Source organism: Saccostrea echinata, unplaced genomic scaffold (assembly GCF_033153115.1).
Source record: "Saccostrea echinata isolate AGI-Se365-2 ecotype Australia unplaced genomic scaffold, CSIRO_AGI_Sech_v1 ptg000022l, whole genome shotgun sequence".
Lineage (NCBI taxonomy): Eukaryota > Metazoa > Mollusca > Bivalvia > Ostreida > Ostreidae > Saccostrea > Saccostrea echinata.
Genome location: NW_026889771.1, coordinates 14,026,304 through 14,048,064, shown reverse-complemented (window position 1 = coordinate 14,048,064; position 21,761 = coordinate 14,026,304). Strand labels below are relative to the sequence as shown.

Genomic DNA, 21,761 nt, shown 5'->3' with positions numbered 1-21,761 from the left:
ATCACAAATCATGGGCGACACTATATTTACTACATACTGCGTGCATGCTTTTTGTTTTTCTTTTTGGGGTGGGTTAGTGGTGGTGGTGGGGTTATTTGTGCAATAATTCCTGGATCAGAAACCTAATTGTCCCATATGAAATATACAAAATAGTTTTTGCCTTGTCCGTCCGTTTGTCTGTCTGTCTGTTTGTCCGCAAAAACTTTAACCTTGCCCATAACTTTTGATTGGTTGGAGCTATGGCTTTAATATTTCACATGTGTATTCCATGTGACAAGACCTTTCTTTGGATACCACCATATTTGACCTTTTGACCTTGGAGTTTGACCCAGTTTTGCAAAATTTTACCAAACTTTAACCTTGGCCATAACATTTGAACAACTGATGCTAGGGCTTTCATACTTCACACGTGTAATCCTTGTGACAAGACCTTTCTTTGGATACCAACAACTTTGACCTTTTACCTTGACCTTGGAGTTTGACCTACTTTTGAAAAACTTTAACCTTGGCCATAACTTTTGAACAATTGGTGCTACGGCTTTCATAATTCACATGTGTAATCCTTGTGACAAGACCTTTCTTTGGATACCAAAAACTTTGACCTTGACCTTGGAGTTTGACCTACTTTTGAAAACCTATAACCTTGTACATAACTTTTGAACAATTTGTGCTAGGGCTTTCATATTTCACTCGTGTAATCCTTGTGACAAGACCTTCCTTTGGATACCAACAACTTTGACCCTTTGACCTTGACCTTGAAGTTTGACCTACTTTTGGAAAACTTTAACCTTGGCCATAACTTATGAACGATTGGTGCTTCGGCTTTCATATTTCACCTGTGTATTTCTTGGGAGAAATACACATTTAACAGTTTATTCTTCAGCGCCTTCATGGTCCCGGGATTTGGAAGTTAATTAATGACGAAATATGAAACAGTGATGTTAACACGATGCAACATTCTTGCACGTCCACAGTGTGGCAGCAGTGCTCTCTGTATTTTGTTTCTGTTTGTTTGTTTGTTTCTTTTTTTGTTTGCTATGTTTCGCTTGTCTTGTTTTGGAATTATTTTGTTCGACATCTGGCTATACTGACGCATTTTTTTGTCATCTATATATAATCAAAGCATTATACATTTCCTAAATCAAACAATCTTAGGACATAATGCGGGAGAGCAACTTTCAGAGTAAACAATTGAGTGCACAACTGCACAGGATAAATAGGATAAGAAATTGGCATTGATGCTTGTGCATGTTTGGAACGTTGATCATTTTGACGGTCTAATCCATTGACGATACTTTTTGCCAATTAACCATCATCATATAACATAAACATATTTGTTCAGAAAGGCATGACATATACTTGTAGTGTTTATTTCAATATATGTAAAATGCAACTCTGTTTGTCTACAAAATATTACACGTGAACAAATTTTACGAATTTTTAAGAAACGGTGTAAAGGTGTGCCTTAGAAGAATCGATAATATTCGAATGCTACACTTTTACACAGACACAAACACAAAAAAAATGTCCCTCAAAAACATGAAAAAAGAGCAATAACCCAAGTTTTTATGCATACCTGAGCTTAAAAAAAATAGAGATAATCCTTCTGACCGATTACAGCTAAATTTTCATCCCCTGGCGTTGGTTCAAATTTGTATCCGTATGTTTTCTTATTACAAAACTCTATAGTTTCGATAGATAAGCAGTGACATGTACAGCCAACAATTCGAAGAGCTAGTTATGCATGTACTTTGTTACACTATATAGAAATGGTTGCTGGTATATCCAGCGTGCTTCGCACATTCTGTACATATCACCACCGCTCAGCAAAATGAACATGCATCTACAAAGCAGAAAGGACAGATCTAGAGATACTACGACATTCACATTGAGTCAATGATTGACAATGATAGCCAGGCACATAATTTCGTTTTTGAAAGGGGGGGGGGGGAGCCTGGTAGAAAATTTGACAACTTACCTGAAAAATCTCTTTGACAAGCCAAAAAAAGGAAATTGTCCAAACTCTAAAATCCCATCCAAAAAATTCCCATTTCGTGTGTGTGTGTGTTGGGTGGGTGGGGGTAGTAAGTTCCAACTCTTTTTCCACCCCCAAATATTGTTTTAATACAAGCCAACAAAGCCCCCCCCCCCCCCCCGGGATACTACGTGCCTGGCAGTGTTATATGTATCGTTTCATTGGACATTGAGATTGAAGACTGTCCGTTATCTTCATATTTCATTTTTTATTTATACGAGTGAAAAAATTCTCGAATCAGACGTTATGAAAACAACCTACAATCCAATCCATCATTGCATCAGGCTGCAGTTCTTTGATTTAAAGATGAAGTATGAATCCCCATTCACCCAACTCAATAGAATCATAAACTTAGCTGTATGATCTTCATGCCTGAGACTAACTCTGATTACCAAATAATCATCTCTGAATCCACCACATTGCCTGCGATGTTGGTGATCTTTCTGCGCGCGCACTTAAGTTATACTACCGAACCGACCAGTAAACACGCGCTTTCTTGACTTACATGTGATAGAAGTAAATTACAAACACTCTGGATTATTTTGACTACGTCTGTACTGTAGACAAATGTATCCGAGTCAAGTGCTGGAGATGATAAATACATCTGAAACAAATATACAGTACAGGAAGGAAGGAATATTATATTGATACGAATTTTGAAATATAAAAGGAAATAATAAGCAAAGTTTTTTACGTGAATATTAATGGTTCATAACCTTTCATTCATTTTAAACAAAAGTCAAGTTTTATATACATCTATGACAAAGTTTGAAGGAAACTCAATTTTTTATGTTGCATATTTCTATTAGAATCCCCCCTAAAAGTCTTAAGATGCCTTATAAATAATATGTTTATTTAAGCATTGAATTATTATTTTTTTTATGTCATCAGTCGTACAACAGCAACTGGCCGTTCCGACAAATTGAATACTCTGCATTAGTGCGGTATGATAATTTGTCGGCATGGTCAGGTGCTGTTATACGACCAGGGAAAAAATGGCAAAAATAATTTTTTTTACGTAGAATTGTCATAATTTTACAAGAATTTAATAGAGTAATAAATTTCAATTTTATTGAGCAAAATCAATGCAAAATGATCTTAATTCATAATTATTAGAAATGTATATACACTGTACTTCCTATTGAATATTCTTGCGCCGTGACAAGGTTTAGAGTGTGTTTATTGGTGGTTGAACGATTTAGATTTCCAATGCATTTCAACAAAACATAATATCTTAAGTCCAAAGATGCGACCAGTGTACAAGCAAAAGTTGTAGCATCGAAAAAATATTCAATGATTATTTCATGTAAACTTTGAAACACCATATACTATTCATACAATTCTGATAAAATGGGGTAGATAACTATAATTTTCGAGACTGTACTTCCCGCACTTTAATTTAAAAAAAACAACCTTATTATTATTTCTATTATTATTTAAGCTTTTTTCTCTATGCGCAGCTTTGACATTAGGTATATGGCCTCACTTGAAACTCTACAGAGAAGGGATTACTCCAAAACTCCCTTTGGCAGTTACCATTCAGAAGTTTATTTGTATCTTAATTGATAGTACTTGTAAGGTGCACGCGTGCTCTGTTTCATCTATCAAATCTTATTAGGTGGTTTGCATCTGCAGTTGACTTAACAAGATGTAGAAGAATATTGATATGTCGTATGCTCGAGCCTCGGCATCACAAAGCAGAATTCCTCTCTCTAAATAGATGGAGCAACCAGGGCCAAGGGAACTCTCAACGAGGCATTAGCATGGGGCAGAAAATAAAATTGAAATTATTTTTAATACATATGATCTTTGTTTGAGATACACTTGATTCATATTAAAACGATTTCTTTATGGCGAAAGCAAGTTAATATTGTAAGGCACAGAACTTTGAGTCAAAACAGATAGATGAGTCACGTAACTTTATCTCATTTCGAGGAGAAATTTGTTGCAAAATGAAATATGAAGATAACGAACAGTATAATCATGCTCAAAAGATCTTATCTAAAACAAAGAGCTGTATGTAGCGATATCATATTTCCTCAGCACGGACAGCAATCGTTTTCTTTTTTATGGTTATAAAATTACAGGGTGTTTTGACTTTTTTCCCGACATACAATCAAAATTATTGCTTGTAAACGATAAATTTCATTATTTGCTAGGTGCGATCGGCAAAAATTACGTGCCTTTTTGCTCCGGTTTTCATCAAGTAAACGTGGGCTAGGAGATAATTCTCCGCATCTGTAAATGTGAATATATATTTACAAAAGATTCTTTTCAAAAAAAGTAACCATAGCAACCTTTACGAGAGGGAAGAGAAGCAACATTTGTATGCAGTATTTTCAACGAATCGTGTTAGACAGAATACACGTACAAAACAATATCGCAACTATTGCAAGTGACACGTGCAAATGTACTAAGGGTGTGCGCCCAATATTCCACCGTGTATAGTTGTACCTGAACTGGTCGTACCGAGAAAAAAAATCTAAGGAACTCGTGCACACTCCTTTTAAACTCGCAGGAGAATTAAGGTAAGGATGTTACATTAATAATTCCATTTAATATATGAGATGTAAAAAAAAAGTGGTCATGATATAACCCCTAGATTCTTAATCGGATTGGTCAGCAAGTATGCCCGGGAAATAGTTATCCTTGGCGGAACATTATGGATCATTTGATTGGATTACAGCGGGACATAGCTTAACTCGAGAGTTCCTGCAGATCGTACTCAGAGCCGCGCCTGGTGATCATTATCTACCTTATATATAAAACTCATCTACTGTTTTTGACAGTGGTACTATTTTAGGCTCAGTTGCTGATACATTCCAAAATGTGAGTACTTGTCACCTCTGTTTTTTCCCTTTTGATGTTGTACAATAGTCAAATATTTTGAAATTCATAAATTTATGGATAATAATGGACTTTTCCCCTCTGAAGTATTAGAAAAGTGGGAGATAGGTCAATGTCGTTCAATGAATCAATTGTCTGTTGAGATTCGAATAAAAATGTTAAAGTTACAATGTTAAATGTTGCAATCTTTGTGAAATTATAGGCTTTCGAAAATTCTGTTCAAATTCTAACGAAGCGGTAACGAAAGATTGTGTATAAAAACACTAATTCTTGCACAAGATGAAAGATTGAATTCATGAGTCATTAATTTAACAACGGAATGTCTTCAAATAAGTCTTGTTTTATCTTTGTGATATAATGCCAATGAACAGAACCTAATTGTTAATTCAATTCCACAGCTTTATAATGTTTCTGCAGATTTCTTAATCTATGATGTAGAAATAATACGAGTTCATAGTTTTCTTGGACAAAAGAGGGTCAGATTTTAATGAAAAAGAGGAAATCCCTGAGGAAATTAGAAGAGTATGTATGGAACGTTGATATTTTTTTTTAATAAACTGTTATCTTTTTCTTCAGACGGTTCTGTGTTATTGACACACCTTAATTTGGAATGCACATCTGAAAACAATCTTTTATTTTTTTTTTAAATTCAAGATTATGTCATGTCTGTATGTTACCAACAGTTGGAAGAAATCAATCAAACCTTGCTTCTTTAAAATAAGCTTTTTGTGTAGGGCTGAATAAAAGGGTATTCACATGATGTTTTCTGATATCCGGTTCATTTGATAATATGAATAATATCAATAATTAGCCATTGCCAACTTCATCAATTGGATTTTGTAGTGATGCAAACTGGGCAGGAGAGTTTTAGCATTATAGACAAGATATGAGGTATTTACAACAGAGGAAAATTCGACGCCATGTTTTGCGAAAACAGTAGCGTAGAATGAGCTGCATCTTATCACACAAGAAGGTTTTGCATACTCAGCAGGTGTAGGGAATTGACTTAGATTGGCAAGTGAAAAAAGAGGTCGTTTAGACATTCATGATTTAGAGGCCAAATTTTCTGATGTTTCTCTTTGACGCAATCATTTTTTCTTCTTTCCGATTAAATTCATATCTGAAGAATCCTCACAAGGTTCTAGATAGACAAATCCCAACAAGCTTGCTTTATTAACATTTTAATAGTTTTATTAACATAAAGGCTATTTGGGACAGTTTTTAAAGATCAATGAAAATGGGTACTGTCAAAAAGAGAGAGAGAGAGAGAGAGGGAAAGAGAGAGAGAGATGTAAAAAAAAAGTGGTCATATACAGCAGATGGTTTTCTCTTCCAAACTTACAAAAATTCAAGAAAACGATTTCTGGCATATTTTCGAAACCTCAAAAACCCTTTTTTATGTTTTTGTAACGTTAGTCAATGCGGAAGTTGCTTGCAACCACAATCGACAGAACCATAAAAAGAATTTTGCCAAGACACTCCGTAGAATTTTATCTCGCTTCCGCAAAACCCTTTCTCTCCTTGTTCTGTGAATATATGCCCGTGTACAACGTCGAAACAATTATATGCCTTGCCCATCAAACAACAGAGCAAGAATATATTTCCATCCGTCTGGGTGAAGTGGAGGCGTACGAAGGCCCTCGGTTTCATTATGCAACGCTTTCCTTGTCTTTAAGATAAAACGAAAAGCAAAGAGGCAATTATAACTTAATGGCTTGTTTGTAGGAGAGTTTCGTGGATGGATCATAAAATAATTTTTTACACGAGTACAAGTGCTTTCCCAGCAGTTTTCATTGACATACACACGCTTTTTAGGTTTCAAATTTCAAAAACATGAAGCACTCATAAGATGATTGACAGATATAATAAATAGAAAGATTCGTCTTTTGATTATACTTTAATCTCTCTGATAACTATATTTTGAAATTAATTTTTTCGAGCTTCTCATCATAACTCTTGATCGTTTTACGTAAATTTTCTTTAATTGAACTGGTATTAATAAGGTAATTTGGAGAATTTATCAACAATAAGATAAGTAAAAAAAATATACAAGAAGTGATTTAGATGTATGAAAATTGTCAGTTTGCTTTCCCCAGGAAAATCTGAAATAGATGTAGAATGTTTGTTCTACATGGTTCAATAGCACCGTGTTAGCGAAAAGTCAACAATGCAATATTTCATCCTCCAATTACTACCACACAACATCAAGTTTTTATGTGTGTTTTTTGGTGTTTTTGCATATTATACACATTCGTTATATGAACCTATCATATTCAGTGTTGAATGAGTTCGACAACAGGTTGGTAACCCTATAGTAATCACCAAAACATTGTCCTCAACCTTTAGTCAATATAATATCGCGAACCCCACATGGTTTGAGTTAAAAGAATCCGGATGCTGTTGCTTTTCTAACACTCCATCGAATGCCAATGCCAAAAGATCACTTAGCGGAGCTTCTTTTGTGGAAGCAGGATTTTTATTTGTCTGTAGTCGTCAATTGACACTTGATTTTTTTTTTTACAGTTTAAAATGCCTGCCCCAGATGCCGAAGGATTGGGACCGGAAATCAAGGATAATACAGACGGGTCTATCAGTGTCCAGTACCACCCTAACAAAAGCGGAAGACATGAAGTCCAGATGTGTTACGAAGGGTGTGCAGTGGAAGGTGAGAAAATCTGTTCGGGAGTTTTTTGCATTCCTACTGACGATTAATCAACAATATGTAATGCTATCATAACTTGGATGATACAAGATAAGTTTATATTAGTCGCTATTTGACCTCATCTACCTTCCAATTGTTATTAATGCTCGAGTCCGAAGCCAATCAAAATACTATTGTAAGCTGTAAGCTGTGAGGTCTTTCAAAGGGCATGATTATGGAATATTGTATTCATGTTTTTAAGTGTCCAGTGTCAACTGTACCAAGTGCTACAATTTACATGTACATATCGTTTTTATGTTAGGATGTTTTTTTTTTCACTTATAGATTTAATCAAATATTACACAACTCAGTGTTATAGTCGAGTTTTCAAAACAACTTAAAAAAAATTATATAAGTTGACTTTTTCACAGATGTATCAATGGATAACTATCTTTCAAAATATCAGTATATTTTTATTCTGCAAATAGGTCTTTTCTCTTTCAAGTTATATACAATGACAGAAAAAAAAGAGATCGAACAGCAAGCGGTTGTCATTGAAGTTAAAGGAAAATAGTGTTATTTGTAAATATCTAGCGAAAGTATCCACATGTATTGCAGGAAAGTTTTAAGTGAATGTCCATATGTTTGATTTTTTAGATGACGATGGCAATTGGCACTTTTTATTTTCACAAGGTTACAACGTTTCATGTATATTTGCCACAAATATGTGGATGACAAAGCAGTAACTATCGATAACATATAATATGAATTATATACCCTGTCAGATTGTCTCTATTTGATCAATACCCAACTATTTTCGCATAGCATGCAAAGGATTTACAAAACATAAGCATACTATGCCGAAATAGTGTACGGGTGCCTTTTCTAGAGAAAATGTAATTGGCATAGGGATCGAACTCACGATCCCGAGCATATAAGTCCAACCGGTTACGCCACGAACATTGTTACATTAAAAATGTATTTTTAAGTAGTTTTCATACAAGAAATAAATGAATCAAATACGGAGATCACGAACAGTAATCAAGCTCAAAAGTCCATTGAAACAATACAATCAGGAGCAGAGCAAACACGGACATCTAAAAAACATCAGAGGTGGGATCAGGTGCCATGGAGGAGTAATATCATTTTTAAAAGACTCATTGATAACGATCTTGAACAAAAATTCTCTAACAAATATTCGAATAAATTAATAACCAAACGTAACATGAACTGGCACTTCGGAGTCTTTAAAACGCTTTTTTGATATACATGTAATACTTGAAGAAGAATGTTCAAGAAAATTTTCATTTAGATTTTACGTCTGCAAAAAGGTTTGCTATCGAGAATTTAATTAAATTGTCGTATAGATACAACAATCACCATAATAATTATAAAAGTGTTATGATTTGGAAGTACTATGCCTAAATAGTAGTCAGGGTTTGACATATAGCCTCCGGCTCGTGCACTATGTGTCAAAACATAACTACTATTTCGGCATACTACATCCAAATCATAACACTATTATATAAATATTTTCACTGCAATTTTCTGAAGAAATTCGGACGATCAAATCAAACAGAAATTCTGACAGATTTGTGCTATTGTTGGCCTCGGGGGCAATGGGTCTGAGTGATATTAGTTGGTAACAGAACCCTGGTAGGAGATCCGTGTAGAAAAAAAAATCTGTGATGCTGTAGATCAAGCTAGGAGTGTTAATTATTTTTACAGGATATACATTTGGTCTGCTCACTTTAATACGACTCTGTAGATCAAGAATATTTGACTTTTGTTATACTTCAAGTTTATGCGACTCAAATCACAAACCGATGAAAGAGAATGGTTTTGCTCTTGAACCGATAAACCCCTGTACAAATAGAGCATGTAGAATACTTAAGAATTTAAACAAACGATAAAACTCAAGAATGTATTTGATTAAATATTCGATTTTGACTATTCCTAATGTTTGTTTCGCACATATACATGTATGTACACAATACAAAAAAATAAAAAAAAATCAAGAAAAGAAAATGATTCCATTAACATGTAGGTTAGATGGCCTATAAAAGCTGCAACAAAGATTTAGAAACGCACGCTGACCAAAGATGCCTTGATTAATGGCCTATTACTCTTAATCTGTCAGTCTGCTCCAATCTCAGGTCAGAAGAGTTGTAAATAGTAAAAAGTTTCAACCAGAAACAGATTCCGTTCAAAATATACGGTTAGCACCCTACTCCAATGGCTCTGCAATAAGCTGTTTACTACCTGTGAACCGCAGTTGATTTCTACTCAAGTGGAATGATGATGGCTTGCCAGATACATTTTTCCTGCAACAAACTGCGCGAAACATTTGTAAGATTGATAAATGTTTCTGAGAATCACATCCTCCGGAAAATGAATTATCATCAAGATAACGGGAATCTTTAGTTTTGCCCATGTCGAAGCAACTGTCGAATATAGTGCATGTATTCTTGGGGCCATTGCAAAAAGTTCTTGAATTTCATTAGAAAAATGTAAGATACATGGAATATGTTACTAAGATTTACAAATTTCAAAAGAAGTCATTGTTTCTTTCTTTTTTCATATTTTACCAAATTTTGACGACTGTACAGAAATATTTCAACTGACTGTAGCTGATATTTGAATACTACGCTTTATTTCTATATGATATTTAATATTTAAGTAAACACACAAGGGAGCCATTTTCTCTGGTGGTGATTACATTTAGATAGAATTTATTCAGAAATTGTTAACAGCCATTCAATTTTAGGTAACTTTAAAATAAATTAAAATTTATTGGTATGTATTGCGTAATTATCTTTTTGCTGGAGGAGTTTTTCTGTGTATCAGCTGTCAGATTAAATTCTGCATTTGATCAGTGATAATGCCAGTATCACACTATATACCACAACGTGTATCACAGCGCCACTTTGGCTGAACTCTCGTTCTCGCGTTAATAAAATCCTTTCTTTTTTAAGTTGTGACGCCATGCCATGGCGGACGCCTCTAAACATCTTCTTCTGCCATCGTGGTAATTCCAACACAAAAAAGATTTTATGAATACAGTGATACGCAAGAGATCATAAGAACCGCGCTTTATCGAACAAACTAGGACTCCCTGCTAAACTAAGAATGGAACTGGTGCCATTAACTAATAATTGAACACCGAAATCCAACTAATCTGAAATTGGCCAAATCTCTGTATGATAAAAACAAAATTCAGAAAATGAATTACTATCTAATCTTAGAGCAGTTAATCGCTCATTTGTGTGAAAAAATCCCTGCCCCCCCCCCCCCCCGATAAAATCAATAAATGTTCACGTTTTCTCCATTTTAAAAATCACGAAACAATACAAGAACTTACGATAAAAAGTACATTGTCAGAACCTTTTTTTTCTTCAAAAGATCAACTGACAGGTCGGGCTTTTAGAGTGCACTTGTGGGTTCGAAGTTTAATTTACTATCTTTGATCGTGATTGTCATAATAGAATCATGCCATATGGTTTTGTTTACAGCCTTGTGTTTTGTCTAACTGCGAGCAAAAATTGTTGCATCAGCAAGACGAAACAGTATAATCTGTTTACACAACATCAATGAACCCTTAACTTTGTTGCTGAAATAAAACAAATTTTTATTGTAAACAATGGCTTTTGGCAATTGATCTTGTTAACACAACAGTTCTTGTTATTGTGGGTCTTTAAACGTTGTATTACTTTTATGATCATATTAAATCCACAACAAAACAAACATATTAAGTTCTCGCAAAATTAATAATTTTTTTTATGGACTTGCTTTATCATTTCTTAATCAGTAGTCTTCCATTTCTTAAGATGTAGTATTATATTTTACGATTATATGGAACTTTTTTTCAAAACACGAAAATACGCGTACGGGGTTCTGGAAATTGTGATGCTACTATCTATCCTGCTGTTAATTTTTATTTATCACAGGTGTTTATTACTTTTCAAATGATATAGAATTATTTTTATTTTCGTTTCTATTCATCTTTAAAAAAAATGATTCTTGAAGTCCTCACAAAGAGCTTGATCCTTATGTCCTTTTTTATATATGTCAGAACTATTTTCAGTTGTTCTTGGCGCTAAGATATATATACAATGTATATCAAACGTGACCCAAATAAGCTCTTCAAAATATTTTAGAATGAAATTGGTGTAGAGTTTTATCATAATAGACATTTACAAAATTAAAACAGCGTGACATCTGGCTCAAAAAGGATTCCGGCACAGGTAGTATATTTGTACCTTACCAAGGATATATAGATCACAAAACCAGAATAAACATTTCTACAAAGTACCAAAGCACCCACTGTAGCTCTCTGAGTACGGATCTTAATTAGCCTGTACTTAAACTTTTACTGGCTTTTGAAGAATCACTCAAACTGCAATTGAATTTTGGCCCTTATTTTCACCATTAAATCTCGACAGCCAATTTTGCAACCCTTCAAACTCGTTTTGATAGAGAACATACATCACTCAATAGAAATACCAGTAGTCATTTTTTTTTCTTTTTGGTCGTTGGACACGTTCCCTGTTTTCCAGTTTTTCTTAGAAAACTTATTCAAGAAGCTCAGCGTCTGTGTAAGTCATCACAAAAAAAACATTCCAGTTTGACTCATTTCCTTGCAGTATAATGCATTTTGCAATCTTTGGAATGTATACGATAAGCGATTCATTTTGGTTCTTATTGTTTGCCTCTGTGCCTCTTGCTGATTTACATTAAAGAACTCACACACGATCTATTTTTGTGTCATTATTTACATTCTAGTCTCTTTACACTATGAAGGTAACTTTTTTGCGTTGCAACAATGGTTAAATTAGATTTGCCTGATTTCGAACTTGTTTTGACATTGTATTCTCCCCAAACTCCAAAAATAAGAACTGGTTTCGGTCCTAGGGTAAAAAGCAAACTCGTTTGTGTATTTATTTGTTGAAATACAGATTCAAACTTTGTCACCAAACTGAAGTATAATTTATCCACCTTATTACATATCAAGGTGGAGAAAAAATACCATTTTTTCCTTCCTGTAGAGTTCTGCATGATTTATGTTAAGCATTTAATGTTAATGAAACAATGCCGTAGAACTCTCATCTTCTTGCTTATTTATCGAATTCGTGTCAATATTTGCAAGATTAACAAGAGCTGCTATGGGAACAGAATTGTACTTCAAAGGTCATTATATAGATTCAAGAACATTTGAAACAATATGCCAATGCCATGATCATGAACTATATCAGAATATATACCATATAGTTCGTACTTGCATAACTAAATCTTTACTGAGTGTTCTCTTTTTATTTAAGAAATAAGGTATCATTTTTAAACATCAATGATATAAATACGGGTTGTTCAGCTGATCAAATCCCATAGAGCCCGAAGGGCTATAAGTTAGATTCGATTACCAAGTTACGAATTAACCAGTATTTGTTTAAAAATGATACCTTATTTATCATAATTATTTACATCTGTGACTGATTTATATTGTAGTTTTAAACCCATGAAATGATTTATATTTTCAAGTCTCAACGATCACTTATGACGTCATTAACAAATTACTTCCACCGTTTTTTTTTAAGAAATTTGTGGTCATGTGACCAACCTGTATCTATACGGAGATATATACGAATTGCTCAAATGGTGTTATATAAGGGAAAACGCTTGCAAATGTAAATATTAATTCTTGCTTAGCATTTATAGGTATTTGACTTTTATTTTTCAGGTAGCCCGTTCTCCTGTATGGTCGACCAGATCGATGGCAGCTATGTGACAGCATTTGGCGCTGGTCTTGTAGGTGGAATGAGCGGTCAAATGGTCGCCTTCACTGTCACAGCCAAACAAGGCACCCTTAGTATGTATCGGACGATTCACTTCGAAAAATATCAAAAGTGTCGCCCGAAGACAAATTATGTTCTTTTTGGTGTTTATGTGTTTATTATGGAGTGATTCTTATTTGGCAATTTTGTGCGCTAATTAATCATTATGGATATTGCCAAAATATGAAAATATTTGTTCTGTTCATGCAAGAGTCCACCCAAAAGTCCCTGGCCAATTTTTGAACGAAATATGTACACATAATTTTTTTTAATTTGCTGTCAACACAGACAGCATTACTTCCTGCATCAGCGTCGATTCTCGAAGAGTTACATGAAAATATAAGAAACTATAATGCCACCATTTCTGCGTGTATTTTAGCATAGGAATGTAAAAGAATTTAGTTATATCCTGTTAAATTTATATTGTTGAAATTTTCATTCTATTTCGCATGTCTTCAGTTCTTCAGTTAATGATTTATGACTAAAAATTAGCTCAGCCGTGTAACAGCTTTGATAATAATAAACAAAATCTCATCCAAAAATTAAGAAGAAACATACTTTTGTTCACTTCTATCAAGTGAGCCAGCTTAATGAACTTTGGACAGAGGCTAGCTTAGTAGCTATTGTAGGTTTATTGGCCGCTCGACTAATGAACTCCTGAGACAGGATCTTGCTTTCACGTTAAGTACCAATATTCCTTCCTTCCGAGAGAGGAACAAATTAACCATCTTAGTTACATTAGGAATGCAAAAACGTCCATTCAATGCACAAGCCTCGGATTTATTAACTGCTGGTAACCCCCCCAACGTACTTTTGAGCATTTCCACTTCGCAGTACCACATGTTTGTATACTTTTTATCTTCTAGGTTAAAAAAAATATTACACTGTTACATTCACGAGATCTTTTTGTGTAAAAACTAATACTTCGGCATAATATGCAAGTATTTTTAGCACACTGAAAAGGGAAAAAAAGGTATTTGTCTCAAAGTTTTAATTAATGTATTTAAATAAGTTGCCTCAGTAAGTCAAATAAAATAAGGACCAATTAATGAAGAAAAAACATAGCCCCTCAGCATTAGAAGAGAAGATACATACATGTAGAGCATGATTTCACACTGTCTTAAGTTAGAAAACATAAGACTATGTGAAATCGTGCTCTATGTAGGCCAACATAACATCGAATTATATCAGTACTCGTTTCCCGTGTATCGGTACTAATTTCAAAATGTCTTGTAATGCTGGTGTACTGTGTTAGCCAACTAGACAGGAAAACAAAGCTGCGTGCGATTCAAATGAGGGAAAAAATCGTCCACTTATCTACAATATGCATGTAGAGGTTTACATGCTTACTTACGATAGTATGGGGAAAAAACGGGCCACTGCTGCCTTATTACATAGATTTTCTGATGCTGAAACAGTGTTTTCTGATTATACTTGAGTGATTTCAATAGTGGGTAACCTGTTTTGTGTCGATTTGTGTATTGATTTGTCAGAAACACACACGAAGATGTACACAAAAATTCAAGATCCTTTCAAGAATCCGATAAACAACTTTAAAGTACACTAAGAGAAATATACTCTGCAAGAAAATAAAAAATAAAAACAAGAGATTTTAGGTTCATGTGTACTAATGTTGAATTTCTTGTTCTGAAACGCTCTTCATTATTCTTCAAACTCCCAAAATGGTGCAGTTTTAATATGCTTATACCATTATTTAATGACCTAGATTCTAAATATGCATTACTTAGTATCAAAATCATACATATATTTTTGTTAATATTGGAAACCGCCATAGAAATTTCGTTTAAAAATGTAATTTTTTTTTACCTTTGCAGGTAAATTGGACGTTAAGGTGGATGGTCCTACAAAGACAGACATTACAAGAAAAGATCATGGAGACAAATGTGACATTTCGTTCCTCCCCATGACACCTGGTGTCTATAACATCATTATTAAATACAACGGGAAGGAGATGAAAGGATCCCCCTTCGTATCCAAGGTTTCAGGTAATGCCATCGCCCACATTCAACCGATGCAGCGATTCCAATGTGAAGCGCTTGATCTTGACATTACTGCAGTAATACTAATATACATCTCGGCATGGATATGATAAATGGTAGTGCCGTTCAAATGCCAACTGAAAATAGTCTCGATGTCATTTATGTGACAGATATGATAAAATTCCTGAACACTCTGCCATTTACCCGCATTTTTTCAAACCTTAGTATTATAAGGTCATACGCGAAGCACAAAAAGAGGAAATAACCTAAGTACAGATTACTTTTTTTTTCTTCCACTATTGAACAGTGTGCTTACTGTAATTAATCGCATAGGAAAATTATAATGTTAAGTAATCTTTGTTTACACGAACAAATAGCATATCATATACCAATTTTAAAGAAATCAATGTGAAATTATGCATATATAATTATATATCCAATCATTTAATGACTATGTGAGGTCCAGGAATGGTGTTGACGTTGTGATTTTGTTGTGTGTTATTTTTTCCTATCCCCTACACTGCTTTGGACCAAATTATTAAAAATGTTTGTTTCCTAACAGTTTTATGGATGTGTTATTTGCACAAAAAGGAAAATAGTTTTGCTTAGCATTTTATATCTTAATATTTCTACAATGTTTCCTCAAGAACAGTACTTTACCGCTATCAGTGTTGTACAAAAAAATTACACAATTGAAATTGTTCAATGTAAAACGCAAATGTACCTGTAAGTTTAAAATAGAAGAAAAACATACCCGAATATTTTGAATAAAATTAACTTTTACGTTTCCGCAAAGAGTTTTGTTACGTCTCCGCAAAATAATATATATAAGCTTTTATTGTATCAAAGCACTACGTCTCCGCAATTTACATGTAGTATTGAGTAACAAAGACAAAACTGACATTCTATGTACAGAATATGCAAAATATAAACATAGGTAATCAAAGATTACGAATCTCACCTCGACGAAGGTTATCTATAAGTAAGGAAAATCTCACATCATATTTTTTCTAGTTAGTGTTCGTCCCAAGATCAATATCCATACAAGTTTGGTTTTAAGAAGGACTTATAGTTACTTGGAAATAGACCTGCTCAAAAAACTTTAAACCTGTTTTCTAATCAAGAAAATTTTGCTCAGTTCCAACATCCAAAGCAAGTCTTGAAGTTTTCATCCTTTGATGCACCATCCATGCAAGTTTAATCATAACATGCCATAATATTATATACTAGCTACTCCAAAAACATTACCCTGGTCACTCATCTGGAAAATGTAGGTCAGATTCAGAATCCGAAGCAAGTGTGGTAGTGTCCATCCCTGAATGCATCATCCATGCAAGTTTGGTCCAGGTAGGGTTTAAAGTTACTTGGGAATAGACCTGCTCCAAAAACTTTAACCTGGTCACTCATCTGGAAAATCTAAGTCAGATCCAGCATCTTAGGCAAGTGTGGTATTGTCCATCCCTAGATGCATCATCCATGCAAGTTTGGTTCAGGTAGGGCTTATAGTTACTTGGGAATAGACCTGCTCCAAAAACTTTAACCTGGTCACTCATCTGGAAAATCTAGGTCAGATCCAGTATCCAAAGCAAATGTGGTAGTGTCCATCCCTAGATGCATCATCCATGCAAGTTTGGTTCAGGTAGGGCTTATAGTTACTTGGGAATAGACCTGCTCCAAAAACTTTAACCTGGTCACTCATCTGGAAAATCTAGGTCAGATCCAGCATCCAAAGCAAGTGTGGTAGTGTCCATCCCTAGATGCATCAACCATGCAAGTTTGGTCCAGGTAGGGCTTATAGTTATACTTGGGAATGGACTTGCTCCTAAAACTTTAACCGGGACGCGACCTCAACGCCAACGCCGAGGGTATAGCATAAGCTCATCTCGACTTCGTCGAGGTGAGCTAAAAATGCAAAGTTGCCAGGGCTGAATTTTTTTAGGGCTGTCAGGTACAGATTTGGTACCCGAACAGACATGCAAGATGCCCTTAGTAACTTTCATACAAAGTACAGAGAATATCACGTATATAGGATTAGTACATGTACTATAGCTAGGGTGTCATTTTGTAGCTTTCATTTTTATACAGTGCTACAAAGTGCTATTTTATCAGTATGCGATATTTTACAAGTGTCATTTTTTCAATATGCGACATTTTATCATGCTTGTTGTACTGTGTTATTTTATCTAAAGATATAACTTAATTTATATAATTTTTTAACCTGTGTGCCAGTGATCCAGGTAACATATCTATATGAAAATATAATACAAGATTTTTTTTTTTTTGCTGAATCATAAAAAAAATACAAATGTATATCGGAATCGTGACTTATTTTTTGCGGAAAAGTAACATTAATTTGCGGAAACGTGAGACATGTTAACAGTCATCTGCAAATTTTGTAAGGAGTTTGATAGAAAGGAAACAAACCTTTTAACTTTGGTTATTCCAAATATTTTGATCCCATCTCGTAATGCCATTATAATGTCTTTTACCCGTAGTTCATGAAAATGGTATACCTATGAAACCTGGTAAGTCATTCATCTCGCTGTAGTCTTAGTTTAATCTAGTCATTGCTATAAATGATCTACTGAATAGAAATACATGTAATATATAGATTTCTTGTATCGTACAAAATATACATGTAGGTGTCGTTTTATTTTCACGTACCATGCTCTGATATTATGTTACTAATAAAACATAAGGAAATGCATCTTTCTTTCAGAAAATGTATTGAATATTCAGTGTAGAGAATGGCAGATTTCAACTTTTTTAAGTTCTTTGCATTCTCGGGCAGGCAGTAAGCTTTTGTTCTGTTTCTGCAAACGTTGCTAATACTTTTCATGTCTGTAGAGGTAGTTTAGATTGAGAGAACATCAAAATTATATTAAGAATATGGTATTATTTGAAAGTTATATTTATAGTTTATAAAAAGTACATGGGAACCCATTTTCTTTAGGTTGATGTTTCGAAACAAACATTTGCAGAACCCTAAAGATCCGAAAAGCTCATGCACATTGCAGTCGCGAAGAAAAATTCATTCAACTTCTGGTTTCGGAAAAAAAATTATTTATGATAAATCTACATGTAAGTGAGGCAGCTGGTGCCTTCTTAAAAACTGAAATTTGATTTTTTTTTAATAGAGTTTGATCATTTTCAGTTTTTGCACAGAGGAGGAGCTGTATACGTAATAGGCCTACGGCTCTTTTGTTTCATCTGCATAAAAATGTTTCACTCTTTTTCCTAGATCTGCGCTCATTTCTGTTATTATTATTTTTTACTAACTCGCTAATTGAGCAGTCAAAGCATGCGATAAAGAGGAGAATGGCCACTTGATCATTGTCTTCAGACAGTGAGGTGTGTTGCATGATAGCAAAAACAACTCATCCGGGTTTTTATTGCAGCCGACAAACCAGAAGCCAAAGGTATAATATATTATTTTTAATGTCTTCATGGTATACATGTATAATGCTATACCTTCATATTAAACAATTCTTGGGGAATAATGACAACTCTTAACAAATTTTGAAGCCCCCCGGATTTTTAGCTTTTAATATGTGTTAATTTAAAGCGCTTCTTGCTGTTTTTCGCAAAATATTTGGGGTTAGATATATTGTGATAACGATATTGCAAAAGTATGGGCGTCTCTTCAGTGATGATATCGCATAACATATGGCATGAAATTTCTTTCATCTTTAGCAATTTATAGTATCAATTATCATCGAACACTGTTTGGAAGTATATTATTTTTATACCACGAATAAAAATATCTAATGTTTTAAACAAAAAAATCTTGAAAAATTTTGTTGATTGGTTACCATCATTACACACAAGAAAACATTTCAAGGAATCCTAAAATAGACATCTAATTTCAAAGAAAATGTGTGGAATGATCATACCGATTCCAATTTTTTAAATGTCCATCATTAATGATCCACAGGTGAGGGAAGAAAACGATCCCAGCTTTCCCTCGGAAACAGCGCTGAATACTCCCTCAACGTTTTGGAAACCAACGTTGTTGATCTGGTTGGTTCCATCAAACTGCCCTCTGGCGCAATCGAGCCTTGCCTTCTGAAAAAGGATGCCGACGGACATCTTTGTAAGCATATTGATATTGGAATTATAAACAAAGCCAATCCTTTTAACATATTCGTCCATTTTTATTGAATAAGGGTTTCTTAAGACGAAAATAATGGGGATCGAAAAATTCATTTCGAAAGAGATAAAGATATTTTTGCAATGCATGCATAACCTAAATTAATAATATTCTTACAGGCGTGGGTTCATTTGCACCAAAATCTACCGGACTTTATGCTGTACATATTTCTCGAGAAGAAAAACCTATTAAGGGCAGTCCCTTCCACATCAAGGTTGGGGACAAAGAACTGGCCCATGCTGCCAAGGTTAAAGTTAATGGCCCAACAACCAAAGCAAAGGCCAACGAACCTAACATTTTGGACATCGATTGCAGTGAAGCAGGTAAAATTTCTTGAAATATATCACATATATTAAATATATCATATTATACATAGCATATTTTTGTGAATATATTTCATAATGTGGATGTGTAATTGAATGGGGTATGATACGTAGTGTAAGTTACAAAATGGTTCCTGAAAAAATATCTACATTGACAACACATAACATTTTTCTTTTTCTTTAACATGAACCGTGGCACAATACAGATGAATATGAAACATGAAAAAAATATTGGAAAACATTATTTTATTATTAAAATTTCTTGATTGATTATTTATGAATTGTTCTTAGGTAACAATAACTAATTATAGATCGTTATTATTTGGCTATCCATACAATTAATGATCTCCCCTGAATAAACTAAGGACCTGGAAGAGAAATTCCCTTAATGTGTTTTGTATTTTCTAACAGGATATGGTGGATTAAGTATTGTTATAGAAGGACCACATCGTTCCGAGATTGAATGCAAACATTATGAAAATAGAAAATACCAGATTTCATACAGCCCTCATGAACCCGGAATCTACATTTTGAACCTCAGATTTGCCGATGATCATCTTCCAGGTAATAATTCATTAAAAGGCAAAATTTAAAGCATATTTTTTTTAACAAGAACAGTTTCAGTTCTACTTTATATATATTTTATATGCATTTAGTGGGGGTTTTTTATTTCACATTCTAGTAAACAAAAATTGGAAAGAAAAACTGCATTAAAAGTAGCGTTCATGGACAAAATGTTTTTACCATGTCATTGTTTGAATATATTATAATATACTATATTTTCATGTCTATTTTGTAGGAAGTCCTTTCCTTTTACAAGTAGAGGGTGAACCGTCTGGACGAATCAGAGAGACTGTTACAAAGACGATGGAACAAGCCGAACCCGTAAAGAAAAATCAAAATTGTGAATTTTACCTTCAAATTCCAGGTAACTATGAATTACTTCACACAATAATTCAGACAAACGCAAATCTTAGTGTGCATTTATGAGTACTTTACAACATTAATTTGATCTTGAGTTAAAAATCCACGTTATGATGCTATAATATTTGCTAATTTTTGCAACTTTGAAAAATATGTGTAAAAATAACATTTAATTAAATTTGAAAACTTTCTGTTAAAGATAAATGCAAATTTATTTTTATTTTCTAGGACAATTAAAAAAATGAGATACAGAAAAAAAACCTATGTTAATGAGATCTGATATTCATTTTCTCCAGGAACAAACCCATTCGATATGGAGGCATCTGTCACAGATCCCGAGGGTTCCACTGAACTGTGTGAGATCATGGATGAGGAAGATTTCCACTACAGAATGAGGTTCACCCCACAAATGGAGGGAACACACACTCTCAGTATCAAACACAAGGGACTTCATATTTCAGGTAACATGTTATACATGCAATGTTGAGTTTTGTTCAATTCTTCATGAAAAATTATATATTTTTCTTACTGAAATACTATGTTGGTTTCCAGGCAGTCCATTCGTTTATTCCGTGGGGCAGTTGTCATCTGGTGGCTATCATAAAGTACAAGTTGGAGGACCAGGAGTAGAGAAGGGAGAAGTGGGCTTCAGTAGTAAGTACCAGTTTAGTTAAGAAATGACTTCGAAAACAACCAAAATTTATTGCTCAAAGGAGACGAAATCTAAATATTATGGAACAAATTACGAATTAAGCTATTACTATGAACCTTACATAGATCAGTCCTTGATTAATTTTCTGAAACTCCTTTTGTGTAATTTTTATTTTAGCTAACACTAACATAATGTAGATATTGAATGAAAATAATTCTTGTGTAAGTCACAAATAAGCATGACGAAAACTAGTCGATTACTGCACTGAACTTAGTGTTAAATTGTCTATATTCACATCTTTGAAATTTTGGTAATTTTTATTACTATATAAGACACAAAAGTATTATAGATAATGTATGAA

The 21,761-nt window shown here is 34.0% G+C and overlaps 1 protein-coding gene across 6 annotated transcripts in view; it reads left to right on the top strand.

The window, feature by feature from the left end:
* The window catches only part of LOC133190457 (filamin-A-like), a 35,627-nt gene that overhangs the window by 8,058 nt on the left and 5,808 nt on the right, over positions 1–21,761 (top strand). For 2 of the 6 annotated variants that reach the window (XM_061326107.1, XM_061326105.1), the window contains exons 2-11: positions 7,406–7,547; positions 13,258–13,386; positions 15,187–15,357; positions 17,847–17,876; positions 19,286–19,444; positions 19,621–19,824; positions 20,236–20,388; positions 20,624–20,752; positions 21,045–21,209; positions 21,301–21,402. In XM_061326107.1, coding sequence (XP_061182091.1) covers positions 7,406–7,547; positions 13,258–13,386; positions 15,187–15,357; positions 17,847–17,876; positions 19,286–19,444; positions 19,621–19,824; positions 20,236–20,388; positions 20,624–20,752; positions 21,045–21,209; positions 21,301–21,402 — 1,384 coding nt within the window. Of the gene's footprint in view, positions 1–4,349; positions 4,564–4,717; positions 4,865–7,405; positions 7,548–13,257; positions 13,387–15,186; positions 15,358–17,846; positions 17,877–19,285; positions 19,445–19,620; positions 19,825–20,235; positions 20,389–20,623; positions 20,753–21,044; positions 21,210–21,300; positions 21,403–21,761 lie in introns of those variants that run through there. The other 4 variants (XM_061326109.1, XM_061326110.1, XM_061326106.1 and 1 more) reach the window with 4 other exon arrangements.